The following is a 23,867-nucleotide window of genomic DNA, read 5'->3' on the forward strand; positions in this document are numbered from 1 at the left end:
GTGGAACTGATTTTCTTTCTAGTGCTCGTCTTTTCTGGGATGTGAACTCAAGGCAGAATGAACTCAATGTTGTTGTAATTACGCCCATTAAGTGCATATTTAAATGAGAATAAAAATAAAATTTCTTGCTTTTTCTAAGCACCTGAACAGATTTATCATTGTTTTACACCTTTCCTTTATCACATCTGACTAATGTTTCATTTATCTTTCCTTTTTGCAGGTGAGTGTCGATAGCCTTTTTTCCTAAACGATCATAGATCTATTTTTATGCGTTAAATGGTAAGTAATTACTGTATTAGAACTATAATTTGGGTTTGAAAACAGGGTTAGGAGCAATAATCAATGTCTTTTGCACTTGGAACTCTACAGTATGTAGAAATAATAAAACAAGAAAGAGAGCTCTTCGAATGTCCTTTATTCTTCGAGTTTCTTCAGTTCTACAATTTTTCTCTAGACGTATCCGTTGTTGAGCTTCTCCTACCTATCGTTAACTTTGAATATCTATAAGCTTAATGGGATGAGAACCTTAATGGGAACTTACCTGTCGAATAAAACTAATCTAATGCTGAGGTCTAAGCTGATTTAAGTTCGGAATCTAAATAGTTAACATCAAATCGGTTGAATAAACGGGTAGATATTGAGCATTTGTTAATTGAGAACATGATATATTATGGTCCTGGAAGCAGCTCCGAGTTTCTCGGATACTTTTGACTGCTTTAGACAATTTCATGAAGAATTTGCATGAAAATGTTGAATGAAACTCAATTATTTTGTAAAGAATAAAAAAAATGTTCTTAAGCATACATATGATAATCTTCCAATCGTGTACTATAACGTTTGATAATTTAAACCCTAGGATCTTCCCACATGGGTATAAAAACATCTTAAATGTTTCCTTTAACTTTTAACGAGCCGGTGCTCGGTAGAATTCGTCTTTCATAGACCCCACCAGTGGTGGAATATAGTCCTTAGAGTCACTTACTGTCCGGTCAATGAGTGATGACCATTATATTTGGAATTTGAAATGAAATAATTAGAACAAAATTGAAAAGATGTTCAGATCCTTACGTATTACGTCGAACGTATTGCGTTGTTTCTCTAAGTGGTCATGTGGAAACAGATTCTTTTTGTTCATCAGTCTATAATCTGATTACCTTTATTATATTCATTTTAGGTTCTTTTATTTTATGTTATTACATTTATAACGACGACTGAGGGAGGAGAGTACAAATTTCTCAAGACATCAATTTGGTTTCTCTTTTACAACAAATTAGGAAAAACAATCCCTTCGTCACATTGTAATTCATTACCGTGCTAACATGACGAATTTTCTTTCACTCGAACGGTTTTACTCACGCATTTACTCACGCCTTTATGAGTCCACATTCTCATATCGTTCTCTCACATATAAGTTTCGCATTCGAATTGTTTGTTTTGATTTTCTATTGTTTCGTACCTTCTTTCGCAAGTGTGTTCGGAAGTAAAACACAAAAACTACCCCTTATCGGACTCACTCGTACTCACTAAATCATCCCCCATCTCACGCTCAATCACTTTCTCGCTCTCACCACTTTCGGCCTGTTATGAGTGCGAGACGGAGAGCAAGCGATGAAGACGACCGTGCGTGAGAGAGAACCTGAGAGCAATCGGATGGCATGCGGAGCAGGGCTGTCGAACATGCCGTCGGTTTTGTGACTGAAGTGGAGTCTTCTGGAGTGTAGTGCAATCCATTCCTTCCATTCCGTGGTCGTGGAGCATTGGCTCTGTTCGTTGCGTTTTTGGCTCCGCTCGAAGGACGGCCGTTGTTAGTTCGCGAGTGCAACCGGAGCTGCAATTTCGCGCGTTTGTTTCATTGCGGTGCGTGAAGGTTGTTGTTTACCGATAGTGTGGATGATGCCTCGAAACGACGGTCGATGTGATTTTGTGACACTGCCCTGTGCGCCCGTGTGATGTCTGTTTGAGATCCGGTACACGTTTTATTGATGGTTAAACATCAACCGTGTATAATAAGCGTGGTGTAGAACAAGTGGACGTATTGTCAGTGCTAAATATCGATCAGGAATATACCTCGAGCCTAGTGCTAGTTCATCTACTCACATTAAGCGAATCATAAAGCATTAATTGCTTTGTGTCACTACTGGCAGTGTACATCTTTCGTATTCTCTCGACGTTTGAAGTGCATCATGAAAGTGGTCTTTTGTCTAATCGTACCAAAACGAACGGCGAATAATTAGGCGTGCTCACTTACGAATGTACATTTAAAAGTGCAGAAAGACCATCGTCCTGTAAACATATGTTTACTTCCATGTGCAGTTTTTATTCTCAGAAATTGTATTTAATATGCCTTATGTTCTGAATATAATGCAAATCACTTTTTTTTGGGGACTCACACGACTCTGGCCACACTTCGGAAATCAACGGATGGGACTACATTTTCAGAACTTTTAATTTTGTTATTTGTATTACATAGGACCCTAAGCTTAGACTAAGTATAGATAAGTGTTTAATCGAAATGTAGATCGTTTCGATAAAAAAGTGATCCATCCTTATCACACATTCATTAGGATGACTTTTTGACTGGAATCAAATGGCCAATTAGACCTTTTTTTTTGGTGTTGTTCATTAATAAGTGCTCCCCAATGGTGAAACTCGTCGTAAGTCTCACTCGTCTGGAACGTAGAATGCGCGAAATTTATTGCTGATTTTTACCTCAAACCTGTACCGCGAAACGCGTTAAAGTGAACGTCTTGGCTCACTCGACCAAGAAATGCCCCCGCAAGCCGGGTGCGGTACGGGTGTCCGGTACATTCTTGGATGGGATCTGTGGATGAACCAGATTCTCCGTCACCGTTTCCTGTCGCTCTCCTGCCGTTTGAGCCCCGGTTTGCGTCCCGCCGGCAAACTGACGCAGACGAAACCCATATTGAGTGACATTCACCGGAATGCGGTCGAAATACGATCATACGCTAGCGATCCGATCGGACGATTCGCAAGCATGGCATGGTTGGTGAATTATGCTCTCCGAAAGGAAAGGGTGTGTGTGTGTGTGAGCATTGAGTGAGAAAGTTATTATTGGGTGCACACGGTGCGTACATGTGACCCCCCCGAACGTGATCGTGCGTTTGGTGTCTAATTGTGGCTTCTGTCAGCATAAATGTTAGCATTTCCTGATATTAGATTTGTTGTACAAATTCCCCACTGCTGGCCACACTAACATTCGGCGAACTGCTTGGAAGTGGTGAATCGCGGGGGCGCGCACGCTGTAAGCGAAGCAAACAGGCGCCGGTAACATGATTGTCAATGCTTTTTGGAACTTCGCGCGCCACGTAAACAAAAAAAAAACACACTCACACACGCATTTCAACCCACCCGTTCGGCTTGTCCGCCGCCCGTCCGGTGTATCGTCATTTGCAGCAGTACATTTTCAAGGTTATATGTGCACCGGCGGAACCAAGCGGAGACTATTGCGCTGCTTTCACCAATGGGTGGTGTCGATCGTGCCGTTCCGTTTTTGCACAAACGCACATCGAGCACTGGACAAGATTGCCACCAGTTTCTCAGTTTAGCGGTGTGTAGAAGCCCGCATTTGCCCGGCCGGTTCCATTTGCATCGGATTAGAAAGTCAAATGATTGGTAGCCGACGGGTCTGGCAGTTGGTGTTCAACTACGCGCGTGCAGTCCGAGGTGCCCTATCACTCCGTCGCACGTAATGGGGGAAGATTAGGCATGAGTAATGGTTCGAACCGAAGGCATGAAGGGACAAAGAGTAATATTATCCCTATCGTTAGTACTGTCGTTTGTTTTTCTATTTGATTTATTTACATAACCCTGTACTAATGTTTCTGTGAGATAATATAATTTTCTTAAAGTACCTTATGAAGTTATGTATTAAATTATTTGTTCCATGACTTCCATGTTGATATATGTCTTTCCAAATAGAAAGGTTCACTAACGTTCTGAGACGATCAAGCATGTGCAAATCCTGATTGCGAACGGTGATTTTACTTGATCTGTAACTTGACAAATGGTCCATACACCCCGTTGACAGCTCAATCAGTCGTCTGAAGAAAGATCACTCTTACGTGCGTCAAACATGAGCGGACGGGCAACAAGAACCGGTCAATCAGCTTACGCGTTTGATTTCCACCGTGTTTGGATGTCTTCGGTTGATCGGTGATGCGAATAATATCGAGAGTATCACAACAGTTTGCCTGAATTGTGGAACGATTAGAACCGTTGCATGCAGCATGTGGTAAATGTTTGATATAATTGGAACGATTGCTGTTAAAGTCTACACAAACTTCCAGATTTTATTGGCCAAAGACATGGATCAGGCGCAGAATCCTGAATCAGAATCAGAATCAGAATCTTGAGATGATTCATATAAAACCACAGCAAAAGACTTGAAATTCTATTTACTATTACATTGGCTGCACTGCAACGCATGGTTGTGTTCTGGAGTCCAGTTTAGATTTTGTTTTTGTAGACCCAACTTTGTGTGCTTTCTTAAACAGTAATTGTATAATATAAAAACAATTGCTCTGTACAATTTGCCAACAAGTCTCAGACATTGAACCTCAATGCATATGACTCAATCTGATTCATCACGTGATTAATGTTTGCTTTCCATTTTTTTTGTCCATTCTTTTGGTGCATTTTTACCATTCCCTATATCAGATGCACCTTTTCCATTGATCCCGTAGCAGTGAAGAATCTTCGGGTATGGGAGTTGCTGTACAGGGACAGAAGCAAAATCCTATGGTTTCAATTTAACAACACCTCACGCTCGGCTACCACTTTGGCAGAGTGCGTTTAAAGTGGCTCCATTTGGGTGGATGAGTCGAACGTCAACCATGGACCTCAAGGAATGCACCCGACCGGAGGGATCTGACGGAATAAATGAATTGCTTGTTTTGCATCGTGATGTTGCAGATCGCAGACGTGATCTTCGTTGGTTTGCAAAAAGGGACATACGCAGAAGCCGGCGGGGAAGGTGAGAAGCGATGGATGGATGGTGCCAGAAGGTTTTACGAAAAAAAAAAAATCGCACCACACCGCGGTTTATACCATATAAAGTGTGCTCCTCCAGTTTGTGAGCGACCGTGCCATCGATGGGCCGCAGCTGAGGATGACCTTGAAAGAGTGTGTGTGTGTGTGTTGTTCTTTTTCGGTATTGTTACTGATCGTTTCGCCACGGGCATGGCACTGGGTGGTTCGGCGTGATCGCGGTCGTGTGTGTGTGCGCGAATTTAAACGTAGTTGTGGAATGAAATTTTTGTGGCAAAACGAGATCTGGAGGGGCATCATGTTGTTGTTCATTTCTTTCTCGTCCGCTATGGTTTCAGCGATGTCGTGTGATGTGGCTTTTTTTTGTTTGTTCTTCCTTAATTTTGTGTTCCATTTTTTGTTGTTTATGCTTACGAATGGGTCACTGAAGTGGCAAATTCTTTGGGCTGAAACATCCGCAGTATGTATGCCCTTTGCGCCGAGATTTGTTGGCGTCACAAAGCTATCGGACAATGGCAATGTTGCCAGGTGTTTGCTGTTTTGTTCTTTTTTTGTTGGTTTTGAGCTCGAAAGATTATGTTTTTGAAGGTTCGGTGTCTTTCTGATGCACAATTTATATCGGGGTATATCATTCCTAGTTCCTAGAGTACAGTTGTTGCAAGAATTTAAACGGGTTTACAACTAAATCTCCTTTAGTTTCTATTATGCATTTAAGAGGCTAAGAAGCCAAGCGTGTGAGTTATTTGCCCTTAAACGAAACGATTAATTTTAACCCGATGCAAAGTACCGTCTCGACGCGGCTTCCCCATCGTAAATGCACTTTTACTGCACATACCGGCCAGTACGGCCCTTGGTTCCGTCCGTCCATCGCCGGCGGCACGATAATAGAGTGAACGTATCCGTCCATTGTCCTTCACGTGGTTCGAACTGCCCACATAAAAATTCTTTCTCCAGTATGACAGTTTTATGAGCACATCTCTCGACCACAAGCCGGTTGCAAATCGTTGAACTTAAGCCGGGAATGAAAATATTTAAAGCACCGTTTCTCGCTTAAGCACCTATTTTCCTAGTCACATGAGCATAGAGGATGAGGATGCAATAAACTGCAACGGATTGCAATGCTCAGTTTTAGTGACCAATGGTTATTACCTTCACTGGGTTGGTTCTGATGAATTGTGTTTAACTGTGTTCCAGTTTATTGTTGTTGAGGTCCATTTTTAAAGGGCCACAAAAGTTAATGAATGTCATTAAAACGCCTTCTCCGAGCGAGGGAGCGGTGGGCACAACTCATTACATTCGACCATAAAAAGATGTCATTTACGAACCATACGATTGTGATTGCAAACCAATAGTAATCTTCAAGTACAATTTCTTGTTAATCATATTGAGCTTTTAGTAAAATGTAAACTTCTTTTATATATCAATTCTTAGCAAATTTGACTTGAACAAAATAAAGTACGAAATACTTAACAGGAACACATACACGTATAGATTCAATTCTAGTGAGGAAAGCTTCTTCATTAAATTAAGAATGTTGCTTACGATACGTGCTCCTTGCTAATGTATTCTCCCGGGGACATTAATTTCAATTCTACGATACCCCACAGGATACGTATCATGCTGCCTTGTTGCCATTGTTAGCCGATGGGTTGTCCTTTTACTGCGATAAGAGTATACAAATAAAAAGAGCGAACCCAAAAGGTGTAGTGCTTTTAGTGATGGGTTTTCCGCACACTCCAGTCGTCCGGTTGCAGGATTGCAGTGTGATTTCCTGAGAGGGATTGCAAAAGGATGACCAGTGCTGAGTTGCATAAATGCAATTTGCAGATAGCGTGAAAATGGTTCACACTCTCACCACCGTCCTAATAAAAGCACGTACACGCTTAGAAGTTTATCTTGTGAAGAAATCTATTTACTTTGCTTGTTATAACAGTGTTCTTATAGTTTGATGCAAGAAGGTCTTATGCTGTGGATTTAAAATATAATTTTATTATTGAATGTGTGGATGAAGACACTTGGAGCAATGTTATCGGAAGGATGAAATGTTCCTTGAAAGAGATGAAGATGAAAATAACGATATGGAGTCATGTCTTCACACGACATGGCCGATCCAAAATATCATCCGAACCAATCCTCTCATATGCAGGAGTCACTCTTCGAGCTACGGGTAAATAATGTCAAAATGTTAGAAACTCTACAACAGTTGAATGAAAAGTCCCCAACGACCCGTCAGATCCTTTTGGAAAGAAACAAAAGAAAGTAGAACGATCGAATGGTAGATCAAGAAGAACCGAAAAAGTGATATAAAAGCGATCGTAGGATTTGACTCTACGACCTCTTGTAAGACGAAAGATTGTAAAACCATTTTTTGGCACTCATTGCGTTTGGCACATTTTATAACATATAGAAAGTCAGAACTGTAAGTCGTAGACAACTCTTGAGGATTTTGTGCCGATAACATAATAATAACGATTATTTACTGCTGCTGTAACTGTTATTCAAAGGTTTTTGTAGAATATTATTATTAAGTTTTGGGAATTATGGGTTTATTTTGACTCTTTTATGTTAAATTTCGGACGAGACATAAGCGATTTTGTAGTATCTCACAACTGGGAACCCTGGATGCAGTATTTGTATTGAATGTTCAATGTGTTGATGCTTATTTTTTATCAATCACGTGACTCAGATGCTCCAGAGACCGCATCAAATAGCGATTGGTGGTGCAGAGAAATGCAACTCCGCCACTCCCGATGGAGATAAAACAAGTGCGGTGTCTGGCTGTTGCGCGCGATTGCAACTGCTACAAGCTGACGCGCACGTTGATGCGCAGCACTCACTTTCCTTTGTCTGTCGTTGCCGTCGCCATCGTCCGCGGCGAATCGAACTAGGTCAAGGACTCCCGTCGTTGCACGATTTCACACCGCTCCCCTTCTCCTTTTGCAATCTTGACACCCTTTCTCCTCCATCCCCTTTGCTTCGAAAAGTCCCGGTTCGTGGCATTCTTCCAGCCGTGTCTGGCCGACAATGCAAAACGCTACATTTCTCACTTCCTCGTTCAGCTGGTTGTCGTTAGAGGAAGCGAAAGAACGGGGATGGGGTAAGGAGGGCTGTTAGTGTGGTAAACACACCACGGAGGTTGCCGGTCCTACAATGCACCTTATCTCACGTTCCCCAGACATTGTGTTGCTTTCGGGCAGGATTCAAATGCATCAGCACATACACACACACACACGCGCGCGCACTTGTATTCACTTTTGCATACTGATAGCGCTTATCTCGCTATAAATGCAGCAATGAAGCAAAAAGAGAATGACCTAATGCAACTCTCTACGGCGATAGGGGAGGATCGACAGAAGTCGGGTTTTATCGTTCAACGAAGCTTCTATTGGGGTTTAATAGGGTTTGCGTTTTTGTGTCATTTTACCATTTGAAAACTGTAGACTCATCCTTCCGGGTTGACTGCATGAGACAGACGGTGTGGTGTGTGCGACTCTGTTTTTTTGCTGTCCCAGTTCCTTCCGGGTTTTCTATCAATGAAATTCCGGGTTCCTGAAGTTGCAACCGTGTCATTCGGCCAAAAGGATTAATCACAACCGCACGGTTCCCCACTCGGATGGTTTTACTGTTCGCAACCCTTGTTGCATTAATGTGATCATAATACCGAAAGTGTGTTTCAAAAATTCGTCGCCGAGCTAAACTACATTTTTAATCATTTTTCGTGTGAAATAAATTGTTCAAATTGTGTTAGTTTGTTTAACATGGGGCCAAATTCGATTTTTGCACGCCAAGCAAAATGTTAAACGCGTTAAATTAATTAATGCATATCGTGTTCATGGTACGACTGCACATGCACATGTTGCCGGTGGGATGCACCGCATCGGCAACAAAGTAATGGGCAAACATAATAGAAGGCTTCACCGTTGTGCAGATAAGATGATAATTGCTTGTGAGCGAAAAATGAACAAAATCGTTCGATAGCAAATCAAATAGGGTGTGTGTGTTGATATAGATGTTGCTACTCAGGGCTCTCCGTGTTTGAGACGATTCGTTTAAAGGAGGCGCACAGGAGATAGAAAGAAAAACTATGCTCAAGCAATCGAAAGTACACCGCCAACCGCCATTATCTTGATCATCGGTTTCGTTATGCTCAAACGCGAGCGCCGCTTCGTTTAACTCCCTCGATCGTTTGCTTGTAGCGAATGCGGTGTGAAGATAAACAGAATCGTCTGTAGGAAGAGTGCAGAGCAATTATTTACCCATACGTCATAGATAGGCGTCATCGTATGGTGATGTGAAACTGTTGAAGAAATCGAAAGTGTGAATCCTTACAAATTTCTCTACTCGTCCCTCACCCCTCCCCCCCCCCCCCATTCCAATACTCATTTCGGTGTGTTTTTTTTTTTGTATGTGTGTGTCTGTGTATTTAGAGCCCTTGAGCCCTCGAGAGCGTGTAGTGAAATTGGAGATAAAAAAGTGGCCCATTTTCTTGTGCCGTTGTGTCTCGGTAAACAAAACAGGTGATACATTCGTTGCACCTCCTCGCACCCCAAGTACAGTGCCCAAGTTCAACAGTGCCATCCACCATCCACCGAAAGACGGTGCGCGGTTAACCGTTCGGAACGCCGGCGACAGTTGGCCTAGTCCCGTGTCGATGTTTCGCACCGCACCGCTGCAGTGTAACCGTTGTGTGTCATAATGCTAAAGAAGGAGAAACCGATGCTGTCGGTGGCCGCAATCATTCAAGCGCAAGGCCGATGGGATCGGTCACTGGCCGGATTGACAGGTACTTATGCGTATATGCGTCGAACGAGAAGGAATGATGGCTTCATGTTCGATTGTTCAGTATATATGGGTTATATTTGCATTACGATATTAGTCTAATAGAAGGGCAGCCAGAAATAAAATGGTTGATTTTACAAATTTCGGTACCCAAGAATGGCCAGCCTTTTTGGTTAGGTAATTGTTTTATTTAATACAAAATTCAAGATTTTACCAAATAAATGTCCTCAAAACAATTTAATTTCTTCAAGCACTACACCATTTCTTCTACACTCGTATTATATTCACAAAAAAAGGTTAACAGATCTTTCAAATAAGAAGGACATCAATTCTTGACCACTTCCTGCACATCCTGTCGTAAAAGTTGCTTGAAGAACGCTAAAAATAGTTCCAATAATTACGACTGCCTGTTCCTTATATGCAATTTCCTGCCCGAGCAGCCTTCAATTATTTATTTCATGTTCAATATTTATTTTCCCTCAAAGCGACCATTCGTCTAATTCGCATCCCTCAAAGAATGTCATTAAAAAGAACCGCACGATGGTACATAGCGCCACAGGGCAGGGGGCGAATTTGCTGCAAACATTCCTTAGCGTCCGTTTTGTGCTGACGTAAGACGCGAAGACCAAAACACACGCGGCACCGCGAACTTTACCGAGGTCATTCGATATCCTTGGGATTACCCTTTTCCCGGCCGGCACTCCCCAATCCACGAAGGACACGTCCAGTCCTGCGTCCTTGAAGGTGGTGGAGGTATTTGTTAGAAATAGTATCAAGCACTGCAGCAACTGTTGCACCGCCGTCTGCTGCTGCACGATGGCATAAGCGGTAACCTGGCGGATTGCCCCTAATGGATTGCTCCCTGTTCACTTCACTCGAGCGAAGCACAATGGTCCGCTTTGCCATGACCACACATGCATGCGAGTAGGATGCGGTGTGGTAAAGAAAGGATACGCGCGCTACCCGATTTGCTGTCGAATGGCTGCATGTGGAAATGGTGAAACGGTGGTTTTGGCTTCAACCTCGGGGAAGGATCAATGCGAAAAGCATTGACTAAGGTCATGAAGGTTGTTCATAATCGATAAATGACGGCACGCTTATGTATTACGGCTGCGCGCGCTATGTACATTGCATGGAAGGGACCAATGGAAGGATGTTTCGTGTGAACGATGAGTGTCTGTTTTCTCGCTTTTCACCGATACATAATCCCTCTAATGGGCACGATTACATGATATGGGGCCAGAACCGGAGTACGGAGCACGTCAAAAGTTGGCCCCTAAGTATTACCCAGAAGGAAGTGGGGTACCACCGCTCCCTCAGTGTGGAAGTTTTCCTCATTCAGTGCGATTATTCTTCACATTGTTCAATGTTACCGTCGGTTGTTACCGTTCACACCATTGGTTCGCCCTATGTGTGTTATTTCTTTCGTCGAAATCAAACCTCATTCTCATTTCATCCCTCGATTGCGCATGACTGTGTTCCGTTTTTGTAGTGCGAAATGAAGAAGCTTTCCCAACCAAATGGAAGCAGTGAAATTGTTTACTGCCCTCCAGCCAGGAGAAGCAACAGCAGCAGTAGAAAGATTTGCTCTGTGCAAACACCGTGCCCACACCAAAAGGTGAAGGACATATGCTGCGTTGGTGACGCACGCCGCGCGCAGCCGGTGGTTAGGATGGTTTGATGTAGGAAAAGCACAAAGAAGCATACGTATTTCCATTTGCTTTCAATTATTCAAACATCAGCTTCTTTATCACAGCTGATTGTTGGTGCAAGCTCAGCAAGACATGTAAAGCAATCGTAACCAAAATAAAAAAAAAACAAACTCGCTCATAACCCAAACCATGTATAAATGCTTGGGCGGTTCGTAATGCAGGACGCTGGAAAAGTGGGGGAAAAAAAGAATGAAATTGAAAGGAAAATACCATGACCAAACACAAGGTATTTTACCTTATCAATAACCACCGAAGCGCAGCCAAAACTGCATCGCTCGGCCTGTCCGTCCCCTTTTCCTCCTTGTGTTTCTCATCACATTCTTCGTGTTAGCGCAAGGGTAGTGGAAGTTATTGTGGAAGTATGTTTTGGGGGCGGGTGTAATGCAATGCTCCCGTTGGCTTGCTCGACTAAATGGTGCTTCGATGGATGGATTGTTTTCGCTTTTACTTACTCAAGCCCTTTATTTCCTTTGATTTTACTTTCGCTTTTATATTTGCTTTTATCGTTTGTTTGATTTTTCTTTATAATTTCCATTGATTTAGTTTTTTCACAAATCAGTTTCAACAAACACATGAAGAATTATCAAAATAAATGAATTTTAAAGTACAGTCTGATAACTGCAAATTCTAAAGTAATTTGTTAGATATTGTTTACTTTTATTTATTGTTTTGCATTCATGAGAGATTTTTTTTTGTTTCGTTAGAACGGCCTGGCCGTATCGACTTATTTTACCACGTAGCCGGATAGTCAGTCCTTGCTACGGGGGATTGGTCCGGATGGGATTTTGGTCCGGTCCGTTCGTGTGAAGACCGGCTCCGCTACCATCATGCCACCGGACCGCTCCAATTCATGAGAGATATTCATTAGAGAATTGCTATAAGATGTACTAAATGAGGCTGAAATATATTATCCAACTAAAGCTAAAACATCTAACTAATCCTAACAGCTATCCAATTAATGATCCAACTGCACTATCCAACTCATCATTCATATTATAAGCTTTTACTGGTGAATTTTGTAACCACTATAATGGATTTAGATGCAACAGAGAAACTAAAGAAAGGTACAGAAACATAAGTATTTCGTAGAAACATGTCTAGGGGATTTGAAGGTACACTGGTATTGCACACGTAGAGCACATGAGCCCAGAATGCCAAATTGTTTACAGATAACGCCAGAAACTCCATATTCTTCAAGGGCATTCGGTAATTCTTTCCAACCTTGTAACGAACCCTAATAACATTTGATTTGATGCTGTTGATTTGTTATAACTAACTTACGCGATACGCGATGTTAAATTCCATATTAACATAATGAAAGTGACATCTTAGATTTGAAGAACGACTCGTGCGAATAACTTAATTGAGATGTGCCTTGGGTGTGAACAATCTTAAATGCATGTCATCTGCACATTTTGTCATTTTGTTCTGGAACGCATCTCCAATCCGACACCCTATGGAACTGACATTCTTGAGCACATTGGAGCCCTGGGAAGTAATTATCCAGCATAGTTTATTGATAGTTGGAGCACTGCCTGTACCCAAGGGGTGTTAACAGATTATTGATTCATTACACAAAATGTCAAAATGTCATGTCATGTAAGGTTAGAGATGTTAATTTTGTTGGATGTACGCAATGATTCTTGTGACGAATTGTGTTTTGTAATTCTGTCTTTTTCAAACCAAAGTGGGAGTACTTTAAAGGTCCTTTCATGAAACAATCTTAGCACAAGTTATGCATTTCTTTTCTTTATTATATGCTAAACATTGCCCACACTTTTCTTACAGGAAGTACACATTTGAAGTGCAAAGTGGATGATAAGTGGATGATTAAAACATAACACAAACTGAACAACAAATAATTAAGAAAAGAAATATAAGCCCACTAATGCATCTGGTCCCCATGTATTCCATATAACTTTGAAGAAAACATTGTAGCCATAAGCATTAAACGAAGACAAGAAACATAATGGACCGCCAGATGCACTTAGCATCTTTTGCACATTACCTACGGTGCACGGCACAAAAGCAGAGCCGAAAAGGGCAGCAGGTGGAGAATAAATGTATCCAAAGCATTTGTGTTCTTCTCATCGCTAAAATATTTGCTTCCCTTGTCGTCTAACATGCAGCGGCGAAGTACATGTGGAGCCGGTTTCTATCTGACCAGGGTTTGATAAAAGTAATGAGTGTGTGTAATAAAACAAAACAGAAAAAAACACACACACAACGCGATAATAAATAAGTGCCTTTTGTTATTTTGGGTTCTGTTGTGACCATCCCATCCACAGCTGCAACAGACGAATGTTGTAGCAACATAATTATTTGTAATTCCTTTTGTCTTACATTTTCTATTGCCGTTGTCTTTACCTTTCGGGTGGCAGCTTGCAGTACATGGCAGCCTTTTTGGGCAATAGAAATGGATTCTTCTTTTATATTTACCTTTGCAATTGCATCATTTGCTTCGCACTGCTATCGTTGTTTCTTCGCTTTGCACTTGTGCACAAAAAAATCTGCAGTCTGCTACAGATTGCCTTTTGCAACATGAAACGATGTCCAGGGGCAAAAGGTGCAACAAAGAGGATCGTTTAGAATTAAAGTGCATCCAGCATTAAAAATATGCCGTACCCCACCGTACTGTGCATCTGCAAACCGGAAGCGATCCTGATTGCAAAAACTGATTGCTTCTAATGCACCTTTGAACAGCGCGGTCTGTACATGTTTCGTTCGTGTCGGTTAGGTTGCTGGAGTAGCTAGTGCAGCTGCCAAGAGATGCATTGCTTCATTACTTACACTATGTGGCTTTGTGCAGCTGTCTGCATTGCATATAAATACAATGCATCGATTATAATTTACGGCATGTTGCAATTGACGTGGCGCGATTCGTGATCAAAGGATGAATGAAGCGCTCAACTTCAGCTGCTCTTTATTACAATGAACAAATGGGTTGTTACGCATCGGGATGGAAGCATTCCCTGACTGTAAATCATTGGTTTGACGGATGTGGCTAGCTGATTTATGTTTGGTTGCTGATAATTTCAATGAAAAATGTGTTAAATGATTGTTATTCATCTTCACAAGCTCGTTTGCGAGTTGTCAACTTCAAAGCAATGTGTATCAATTAGTCAGTTAAGATATTTAAGCATCGCTGGCTGTTGTAATCAGCCTCAATTGCTTTTACTTTTACTGAGCATGTAACTGATGCTCCGTCGTCGTAAGATGAATTGCTGAGGAAGAGGACAAATGTGGACGCTATGTAAGGAACAAATTACGGTAGCATCGCCGGTGTCGTTACTTATTTTCCGACATTGCCGCATTTGTAGAAAACCACGAACGCAGACAAAAAAGCAAAAAAAATGACCACAGTGGACAAAGATAGAGTACGATCGGAAATGGTCAATGGGGAGGGAGGGATAGCAAATGGGAAGTAACGTCTAATGCATATTCATGACTACTGCGGTGCTAACTGTTCCGTTTAGTACTGCTGTGATGTGCAACTCCCCGGCTTGGGTGGACCAACGATGCAAGTAAAGTGGGTGGTAGCAGTAAAAAGCCAAGCTAAAAGACCTTGTCTTTTTTTTTCAAAGAGCTACGGAGCCATTGCTGCTGCACGTCCACAGCCGGCTCTCCTGTTCCATTTTGCATATTGCTGCTTCTATCTCTCGCATCACTCCTCTAGCCATTCCATGGTATTCCCTTTTTTACATTTTGTCTCAGTGCACATTTACGAACGCGTCGCGGAATTCTCCCTTCACCAAGAGCGAGCGCTAAATCGGCGACGATGTTGCATCTGGTGCATTATCGGTGCACTTACTTAACCAAATGCCGCAGCAACGGTAACCACTACCACTGGCCTTCTGTTGGCACTGTTGCTGGAAGGATTTTTCTTTGATGCAAAACACGTACACCTCATCGTCGTCCAGCCGTCGGGTGGTGTGTGTTTAATCTATTTGTTTTATTTATATCATTTATGAGACAGATGTTCAGATAAACAATTTTTTATGTTATTTTTTCAAATCAATCAACGTTTACATGGTCAAAACTTGAGTACTTTAAAGGTAGCATGAAAATGGTAATGAATTAGACTAGAATCACCCTTTTTTATTAGTTTTTTGTTAAAATATTCGAAATAATTACTGGCAAATATTGGTTGGTTGGTATTAGAATTAAGATTAATCATATGATCGCAGAGTGAGAGTTTATGAAATATGAGAATTTGGGTAAAGCAAGCATCGGATAAGCCTAGGTGCATAGTGCATTATATTTTTTATGTATGAAGAGTTTGCAATAAAATTTCACAGAAATTTTCACATCATTAATTTTTCATTTTACAAAAACATATTGGGACTGTTGGATTTACTGTTATATTTATTGTTTAGGGGCGTTGTAACTAGATTCTCACATGGCAGAACCCAATCTCGTTATTAGACTACCTCTTAAAGTTAAGTTTAGTAAGTCAGTTATGGTAGATCAAGAAAAAGAAGAAGCTAATTGTTTGCTACAACTCTGATAAGGGATGTATCTTGTCCTTCTACTTAAAACAATATTAGCTCTAAAAAATAGTTCTTTCTGTTGACACATTTCTGCCATGCCGGATGACGATCAATCAATACCGTCATATCAATCGTTTCTAGCACAGTTCATTGTCCTAGTTAGATGTTTGAGTGAGCGGTGATGTGATACGTTTTCTTGGGATTATAATTTACCAACCTGAAACCGCTGTGAATCGCCACGTCAACCTACTAAAGAGCAAACCAATTAGGATGAAAACAGTCGGCACCTTTCGTGACTGCCCGTAGCATCGATATGCAATGATTCCGTACAACATAAATCACCCCCCCCCCCCCCCACAAGATCCCTCTCTCGGTTCCGTTCCCGGCTGGAAAAGGGAATGATGTCATCATACGCGCCTATATTTATTCGTTTCTTCTCTCTTTCTCTGTTTTTCGCACTATTCACAGGTTTCGATGCGGCCCTGGTTGGTCACATGGGACCGCTCTCGCCGCCTGATCTGAAGCCCGACCTGAAGCCGGACATTTCACTGCTGAACGGAAGTGGCGGTGGTCCGTTCTCGCCCGGCAACAACTGTGGTCCCGGCAGTCCCGGCAGTGGTGGCTTCAACTCCGTCGTCCTACAGCAACAGAACGCGCTCGTTGTCGGCGGTGGGCTCGGCAATGGTACGGGGGGCGGGCAACAGAACATGCTGATCGGTGGCGGAGGTTCACAGCAACAGCAAGGTAGCAACGGTGGTGGTGGCAGTGGGCCCAACACACCCTCCAACATCACGCAGCAGTACCCGCCTAATCACCCGCTCAGCGGCTCGAAGCATCTCTGCTCGATCTGTGGTGACCGGGCCAGCGGCAAGCATTACGGTGTTTATAGGTAGGTGCAGGCGAAATGAAGTAAATTAGTATTAGATTCATTCATCAGTACGAATGATCATCATTTGGCTAATGCAAGTGATCTGCAATATGGTTAAAAAATGTCATCAATTGAATGTAACATCTATATTAACAAACAGTTTATTAGACATAGAATCAAGCGAAAAGATATTAGATGTAGGCTAACATAGAGCTGTGACCAAGGTTCCATCTTTCGAACGAGTTTGCTAAAAGAACGCAGTAACAAACATCATCTTGTTCGGGCAGAAGGAAAATAACGATAGAAGACCTCTCAGCTTAACGCGAAAATTATTCATCTGACCTCGACATTTGCTTCCTTTCGAAGTCGCCGATGGGTGCTGTACGTACGTAAGGGAAGCGAAGGAACAGAGGGTTGCGTTCGTGTTGTGCATGTTGCCATCGCCGCCGCCCTGTTAGTATCCAATCCGGCCGCTGTCGTGCACCGTAGGATGCAGTTTTTCCATTAGATAATTAATATGCCACCCGCGGGACCGGAGTCGATGACGATGCGACCACGTCGATGACGACGCCACTGACTCCGCGTGACATTTAAAGTAACGACCGGCAGAAGCATCAGGTATATGGGGTAGTGCTCTTCCTGCGCGTAGTGCTTCCCCATTTGCTGACATTCTTTTAATGCTATCCCATTAATATTTCCTATTTTGCATGTTGCGCATGCAACGCCTGTTGGCAGGCTGCGGCGGAATCTATCGGTTTAGTACGTATCATGGAGTCTTTACAACACAAATGTTGAAACTATTGCAATGCATTTTGGCCTGCGTATATTCGTAGTACTAAGATTCATTTGATGTTATTCGTGTGAATGACTCCTTCTTCGCCTCATCATCAGTTGTTCGAAGACAGCAATTCATAATAAGGATAACTGCTGCTGTTTTCGTCCAGTGATCGACGATGCGTAATAGTAACAGCTGTTGGCTTTTGATGTCTTTTAGAGTTGTATTTTTGACAGTGCTTGGTAAAATAATTCGTTCAAAACGGAACGTTTGGTCATTATCATATGAATGTTTTTTATCAATATGTTGTTAATATTATGCCTACATAATTTTTATATAAGGCAAAATACGAAGAGATTTTCATTACTTAAGCAAAAAGTAGTGACATATAAAATATTTTGGATTTTTTAAAGTTATCAATTATTAATGGTTGAGAAAAATGCAATGCGCATATAAAAAAAATTGCAAGTATACAAATCTTTAGATCTACATAATACAATTCTTTCCACGGCTACTTCAGGTGCAGCGAGACCTAACTTAAGGCAAAAGGCTCTCCGCGTTTGGTCTGTACCATTAGAACTGACTTTCTCATGAGCTTTGGATTTTGTTTGCATTTACAGACACCTCAAGAAATTTTTAATCTAAACTCAAATGTTTCAACTCACAGAATGATCTACCTCAATAATACACTCAACACTTTTCATTGCCGTAATCATTTAACGCGGTTAGGATGTTTGAAATTCTATTCATTGTTTTCCCCTGGTTGGAACATTCTAATAACGCATTCGGCGACATGTCTGTCTGCTTCCAGCTGCGAAGGATGCAAAGGATTCTTCAAGCGAACGGTACGCAAGGACCTGTCGTACGCGTGCCGAGAGGATAAAAACTGTACGATAGACAAACGCCAAAGAAACCGTTGCCAGTACTGCCGGTACCAGAAATGTTTGGCTTGCGGTATGAAGCGAGAAGCCGTCCAGGAGGAACGGCAACGGAGCTCCAAATTTTCGATGAAGGTAAGACGAAATGGCCCCGGGGAGGTTGCTGAATGATGGCACCTTTACAAAAGAATGTTTATGAATTGTTTCTCTTGCATGCAGACGGAAGAAATCAACTCAACCAGCTCGGTGCGAGATGTCGTGGTTGATCGGTTCCTCGAGGCTGAACAGCTGGGTGAACAGAAGAGTGGTGACAACGCCATACCATACTTGCGAGTTGGTCAGAATTCTATGATTCCACCAGAATACAAAGTATGACAATATAAAGCCTGTCTCAAATCGTCGTTAAACACGTGTGTTAATAATTTAATGTTGTTCTGTGTCTCCCCTAGGGCGCTGTGTCGCATTTATGTCAGATGGTGAATAAACAGATTTACCAACTAATCGAGTTTGCTCGACGGCTGCCCAACTTTTCCAACCTTCCACGCGAAGATCAGGTAACATTGCTGCGCAGTGGTTGGAACGAAATGTTGATTGCTTCTGTCGCATGGCGAAGTATGGAGGTAGGTATTCGTAGGAAGAACAGCTGAGTTTGATGATAATTTTCTCAATAACTAATTTGTGTACTCGTCTTCCGACCACTAGTACATTGAAACGGAACGACCGCCGGATGGCCGGAACGATGGTCGCGTCACTATCCGGCAGCCGCAGCTAATGTGCTTGGGACCGAACTTCACCCTGCATCGAAACAGTGCTCAGCAGGCCGGCGTTGATTCACTGTTCGATCGCATTCTGTGCGAACTAGCGATCAAAATGAAAAGACTGGACGTGAACCGGGCCGAACTGGGCATTCTTAAGGCTATCATATTGTTTAACTCTGGTACGTATTTCACGTTCGTAGCTTGACAAACAGGGAACGCTAACTGTATGTGTTTTATTTTAGATATTCGGGGCCTGAAATGTCGAAAAGAGATCGATCAGATGCGAGAGAAGATATACGCCTGTTTGGATGAGTACTGTAAAACGCAGCACCCGTCGGAGGATGGTCGATTCGCACAGCTATTACTGCGATTGCCAGCGCTACGCTCGATCAGCCTCAAATGTATCGATCATCTGAACTTCCTGCGGCTGCTCGGTGACAAGCAGCTCGATAACTTCATTATTGAGATGCTTGATACACCGTTGTAGGCGGAACTGTTTCCCGATCTCAACTCCCAGGACACGGACGCTATTGCCCGTGATGCGGTCGGTAGTGACGCTGGAGAACCAGATTCCGTTCTCCTGCTGTCAACCCTGCTGCAGATGCTGCTAAGGGAGACGGGATTGTTTCTGCTGCTGTTGACGCTGGCATTTCTCAAAGTGTTACTTTCTCGTTCATAAAATCTCTGCTTTAGCGCGCATTGCAGCTGAAGAGGTTAGCAATGTTTATGGAATTATTTTCATACCTAACCTGTCTGCTTAGCAGGCAGGGATACTTCTTACGTTTTACGTTTAGCAAATTAATGTGCAGCACATCTTCCGTTCTGTTAAATAGGTCGTACTGCGTAGATGACGACAGATGAGGATGGGTTTGCAATGAGCGTGCAGAAAAGAATTGTGAACAAAAATCAAAAGTATGACAAGCATTGAAATATAAATTTGTAAAAACAAAAGTAATACGTTCAAAACATATTGCCCTCTTCTTAGTAGTGTAGGTGCACCTAAATCGAATGATGAGTGTATCACGTGTGGTTCGCTAGAATAAAGCGCGGCGATAAAGCACACATTTAAACTCTACAAAACAAAGCAAAAATGTGAACAGGAAACAAACAACCAGCTAAAAGAACACTACAAAATAATATGGTGCAAATAGATTATATCAAACTCAAAACTTAATCCCTTTTACAAATTAAGTCTACGTAGCTGTAAAGTGATAGGGGATGGGAAAGTGAGCGAGAATCGTTTAAAACATACGTTGTGTTTGGACTAAGGATGGCTAATAAATGACGAACACCGCACGTCTTCTATTGCTCCACGCACACTGTTGAGTAAAGGCGCAATAGAGACGAAAGAAGTGTGATGGTGATTAATCTAATTTATGGTTAATTTAATAGTGTGAGGCAAGCAGTAAGAAAGTAATTCTGTCCATTACAATGACACTGAGAATAACCATCGATGGTTAACGTTTTGACCAAAAGGCAAGTGCTAACCGGTGTTTCCTTTTTAATTACTGAATTTTCTATGCTTGCCAACTTTCTCTCTACCATCCAGCATTTCGTTACACTCGTTTCGTAGCATACATTCTAGTAACTGTCTGATTAGATCTCATGAGACAAAATATGGAAATTATGACACTTACATGTAAAGCAAAAACACTGTTCACGTCTCATGATCCTAGGTCTTTATTTTTAATTTTCTGAAGGTTTTTTTTTCTTTTGTTTGGTGAAAACAGAGATGTGTTTACGTACTTCATTTATCCGTAATCTTTTTTCATCTACCAATGGACAAATCGACCCGTGCCGTGGCCTGTTAACTGTTATCTCTTTGTTTTGTATCTATATAAGTATTACTGAAAGTCACCACTTTTCAAATTGATGATTAAAATGGACTGTCCTTGCTCACGAAGAAATGGGGGGAAAACAATAGTGAGAAATGATACGGTATTGATGAACAAACGTAAATACAAACTAATGATGAGTGAAAATACGGATTAGTTGAGACAAACTTAAAAAAAAACACTCTCACACAAATAACTGGAAAAAAATAAAACGAATGGCACAAGCTAAATGTGAAAGGGATTTATTTATTATCGTGTGGCTACCTTGTATGGTGAGCAGCTGTTGTAATATTTCTTCCCTTCAGTAAAGGAAAGTTGTTTCCTACTGTTATTCCCTTTCACCATAGGCGCACACACAGTTCCACATCTACACCTACATACCTGCAAATTGCGATAGGAGCTTAAATGATTGTCTCTAGTGTTGTAAGAAGTAGCGTTGTTTTCTTTAGACATTATTCAGAAATCATGTGCAAAATATAAATCATGGTTCATTAAATCGCAGAGAGAATGTGTGGTTTAAGGACCAGATAGAGTGAATGCGCGCAAGACAGGAAGGGAGAAAGGAGAGACATGACAGGGTACATGTTTGTAAAGGTTGATGTAAAGCTGAACTAACGCACGTTTGTTTGTTAGATTGTTGATTGTGGGAAAGGGAGAAAGAGCAGCTCATTTATGGGCCGTGCAAAAGTGCAAGTAATGAATGGGCAGATGGTTAGATTGTGTTCCTCAGGAAATCAGGAAATTGCTATGCATGTTAATTAGTAAGTGAAAACGAAAACGAAGAACAGGGTAAATGTGGTAAACGTGTTTCGATTGAATGGTTAACTACGAACAGAGCAAAAGAATGGCATATAGATGAAACTAATTTATATATTTGTAAGCATTTCTCAAATGTAATAAAACGGATACTGTAAACAAAATTCTATAATGTAAGCAAAGGGTAGGAAAATCTTACACAAGCAAGCAGTACAGTGCAATTGCAAAAGGTAATGCTTTACCTACACACAATCGAGGGGGGTTTGCAAGGTTAAACTCGCCTAGCATGTACAGCACGTTCTCGAAGAACACTTTCACAGGTTACATAGTAGGGTATGATCGCAAAGGGAGCAAAAGAATGTGCAAAAGAATCCATGGCACACACAACGACGAGGGGGTATGCATTATCAGCGTGCAGAAATCCGTTCGAAGTTGCCTAACTAAGTAGAAAAGCTCACACGGCTCACTAAACCCCCCAAATAAACGGTGTCACGTAAGAGGTGATTAAATAAAATAATTATTTGAAGTAAAAAAACAAACAACGAGCGAGAAGCGGCCCTATTTTATTCGTAAACCGTGACCAAAAGTCACAAAATGTAAACAACTGTTGCAACCGCTTTACACACGGAACAGCGAAGAATTAATAATATCACAAAGGCGACAATTTATTTGATGAATAGCGCCAACCGTTTTCTATCAGCAGGTGGTGACAATAAAGGGACGTCAATAAATTTCATTTAACTTAGCTTATATTTGCGGGTAACCGTTGTGCAGCATGAGAAGTGACTGTTCAACCGCCCAAACATGCAACCGGTACCGAACGAAGCGAAAGGAACGGTTAAATGTATAATTAAAGTGTCCTGCGCTATTATCGGCCACGCAATTCCTCCCCATGGCTACAAATCATTTTTCGTCATTAAACACTCCAATCGGAGGGTTTCTGTCACGCACTATGGAGGGAGAGGGTCATTGCGCAAAAAAAAAGTTTAACATCCTTATTGTCAACAAGTTGCAATGGCTGGTGACGTTTTCCCACAATAAAAAGCTTTCACGCCTGCTTCACTGTCTGCGCCTGGCACAGCGCTGCCATTTAGGAGGGGTTGACATTTCTTTCGAGCAAAAGTTTATGAAAGGTCCTTAAACAGATTAGAAGCAGCTATATTGATGCCTTAAATATTTCTTATTAAATGTGTATTAATTTTAATTTTCCTTTTATTCATTATTATTTACTGGGCCCCATTTTGCTTTTGACAGATGAGGAAAATGGCTCGGAAAAACCTCTCACCAATGTCACTCACGGGCTGGTCGGTGAGTGGCCAATGTTTTGAAACTCAACACGGTGCGCACTCATACACAGTCGCATTGGGGGCCCGAAAAACTCGGAATCGAATTTCCGCCCGTTGTGGCGGATGCTACAGGACAACGAACGCTGATTGTGCGACGGGTTTCTGTTTGGTTTGGTGGTGAAAAACACGGCCAACGCAGTATGCTGTACGGGACGGTGTGGTAAAAGTGCGTTGAAGCTGTGATTCGGTTGGTGAGAAATGCTTTCAAAACTACAAACAAACGATGTGTGCATTGTCTGTGGCTGCAGCAAACAATTCCACGAGCGAGACAGTGCGCGAGAGTGACGTGCAGGATTGTGGAAGGTGCGAACGAAACGGAATTGCTACAATTATTACCCGATTGCTTTACATTGAACGAGGTGCAAATGGATGGAAACAACAACAGTAGCAGCAGTAGCAGCATCCAGCATCAAAGCACTCACGCACACATGCTCAACGGAGCAATCCGCGGGCATCCACACTAACCAACATTAACAACATTAACGCACGTCGTCGTCGTTGTCTCGTCCTATGCGGGTCGTTTTCGTGAACGCGCGCGCTCCCTCTCTCTTTCGTGCAACGTCCAGGGAAGGTTGCAATGTGCACGGGAAAACCCATTTCCTTGCCAACCGCACGAAAAGCTGCAGATAATTCGCGTGATTTGGTGATGGCAAAAGCTAGTTA

General features: G+C 42.0%; 1 protein-coding gene across 1 annotated transcript; it reads left to right on the plus strand.

Moving 5' to 3' along the window:
• The first annotated feature begins 1,814 nt into the window (after positions 1 to 1,814).
• Positions 1,815 to 22,379, plus strand: LOC128298464 (protein ultraspiracle homolog). Its single transcript, XM_053034214.1, has 8 exons — positions 1,815 to 1,967; positions 9,435 to 9,790; positions 16,457 to 16,877; positions 18,443 to 18,644; positions 18,729 to 18,878; positions 18,959 to 19,129; positions 19,212 to 19,446; positions 19,510 to 22,379. Exons 2-8 carry the CDS (start codon positions 9,703 to 9,705, stop codon positions 19,752 to 19,754), a joined length of 1,512 nt encoding a protein of 503 aa, XP_052890174.1. The 5' UTR covers positions 1,815 to 1,967; positions 9,435 to 9,702; the 3' UTR covers positions 19,755 to 22,379.
• The last annotated feature ends 1,488 nt before the right edge of the window (positions 22,380 to 23,867 follow it).

The sequence above is a fragment of the Anopheles moucheti genome, chromosome 2, assembly GCF_943734755.1.
Source record: "Anopheles moucheti chromosome 2, idAnoMoucSN_F20_07, whole genome shotgun sequence".
NCBI lineage: Eukaryota > Metazoa > Arthropoda > Insecta > Diptera > Culicidae > Anopheles > Anopheles moucheti.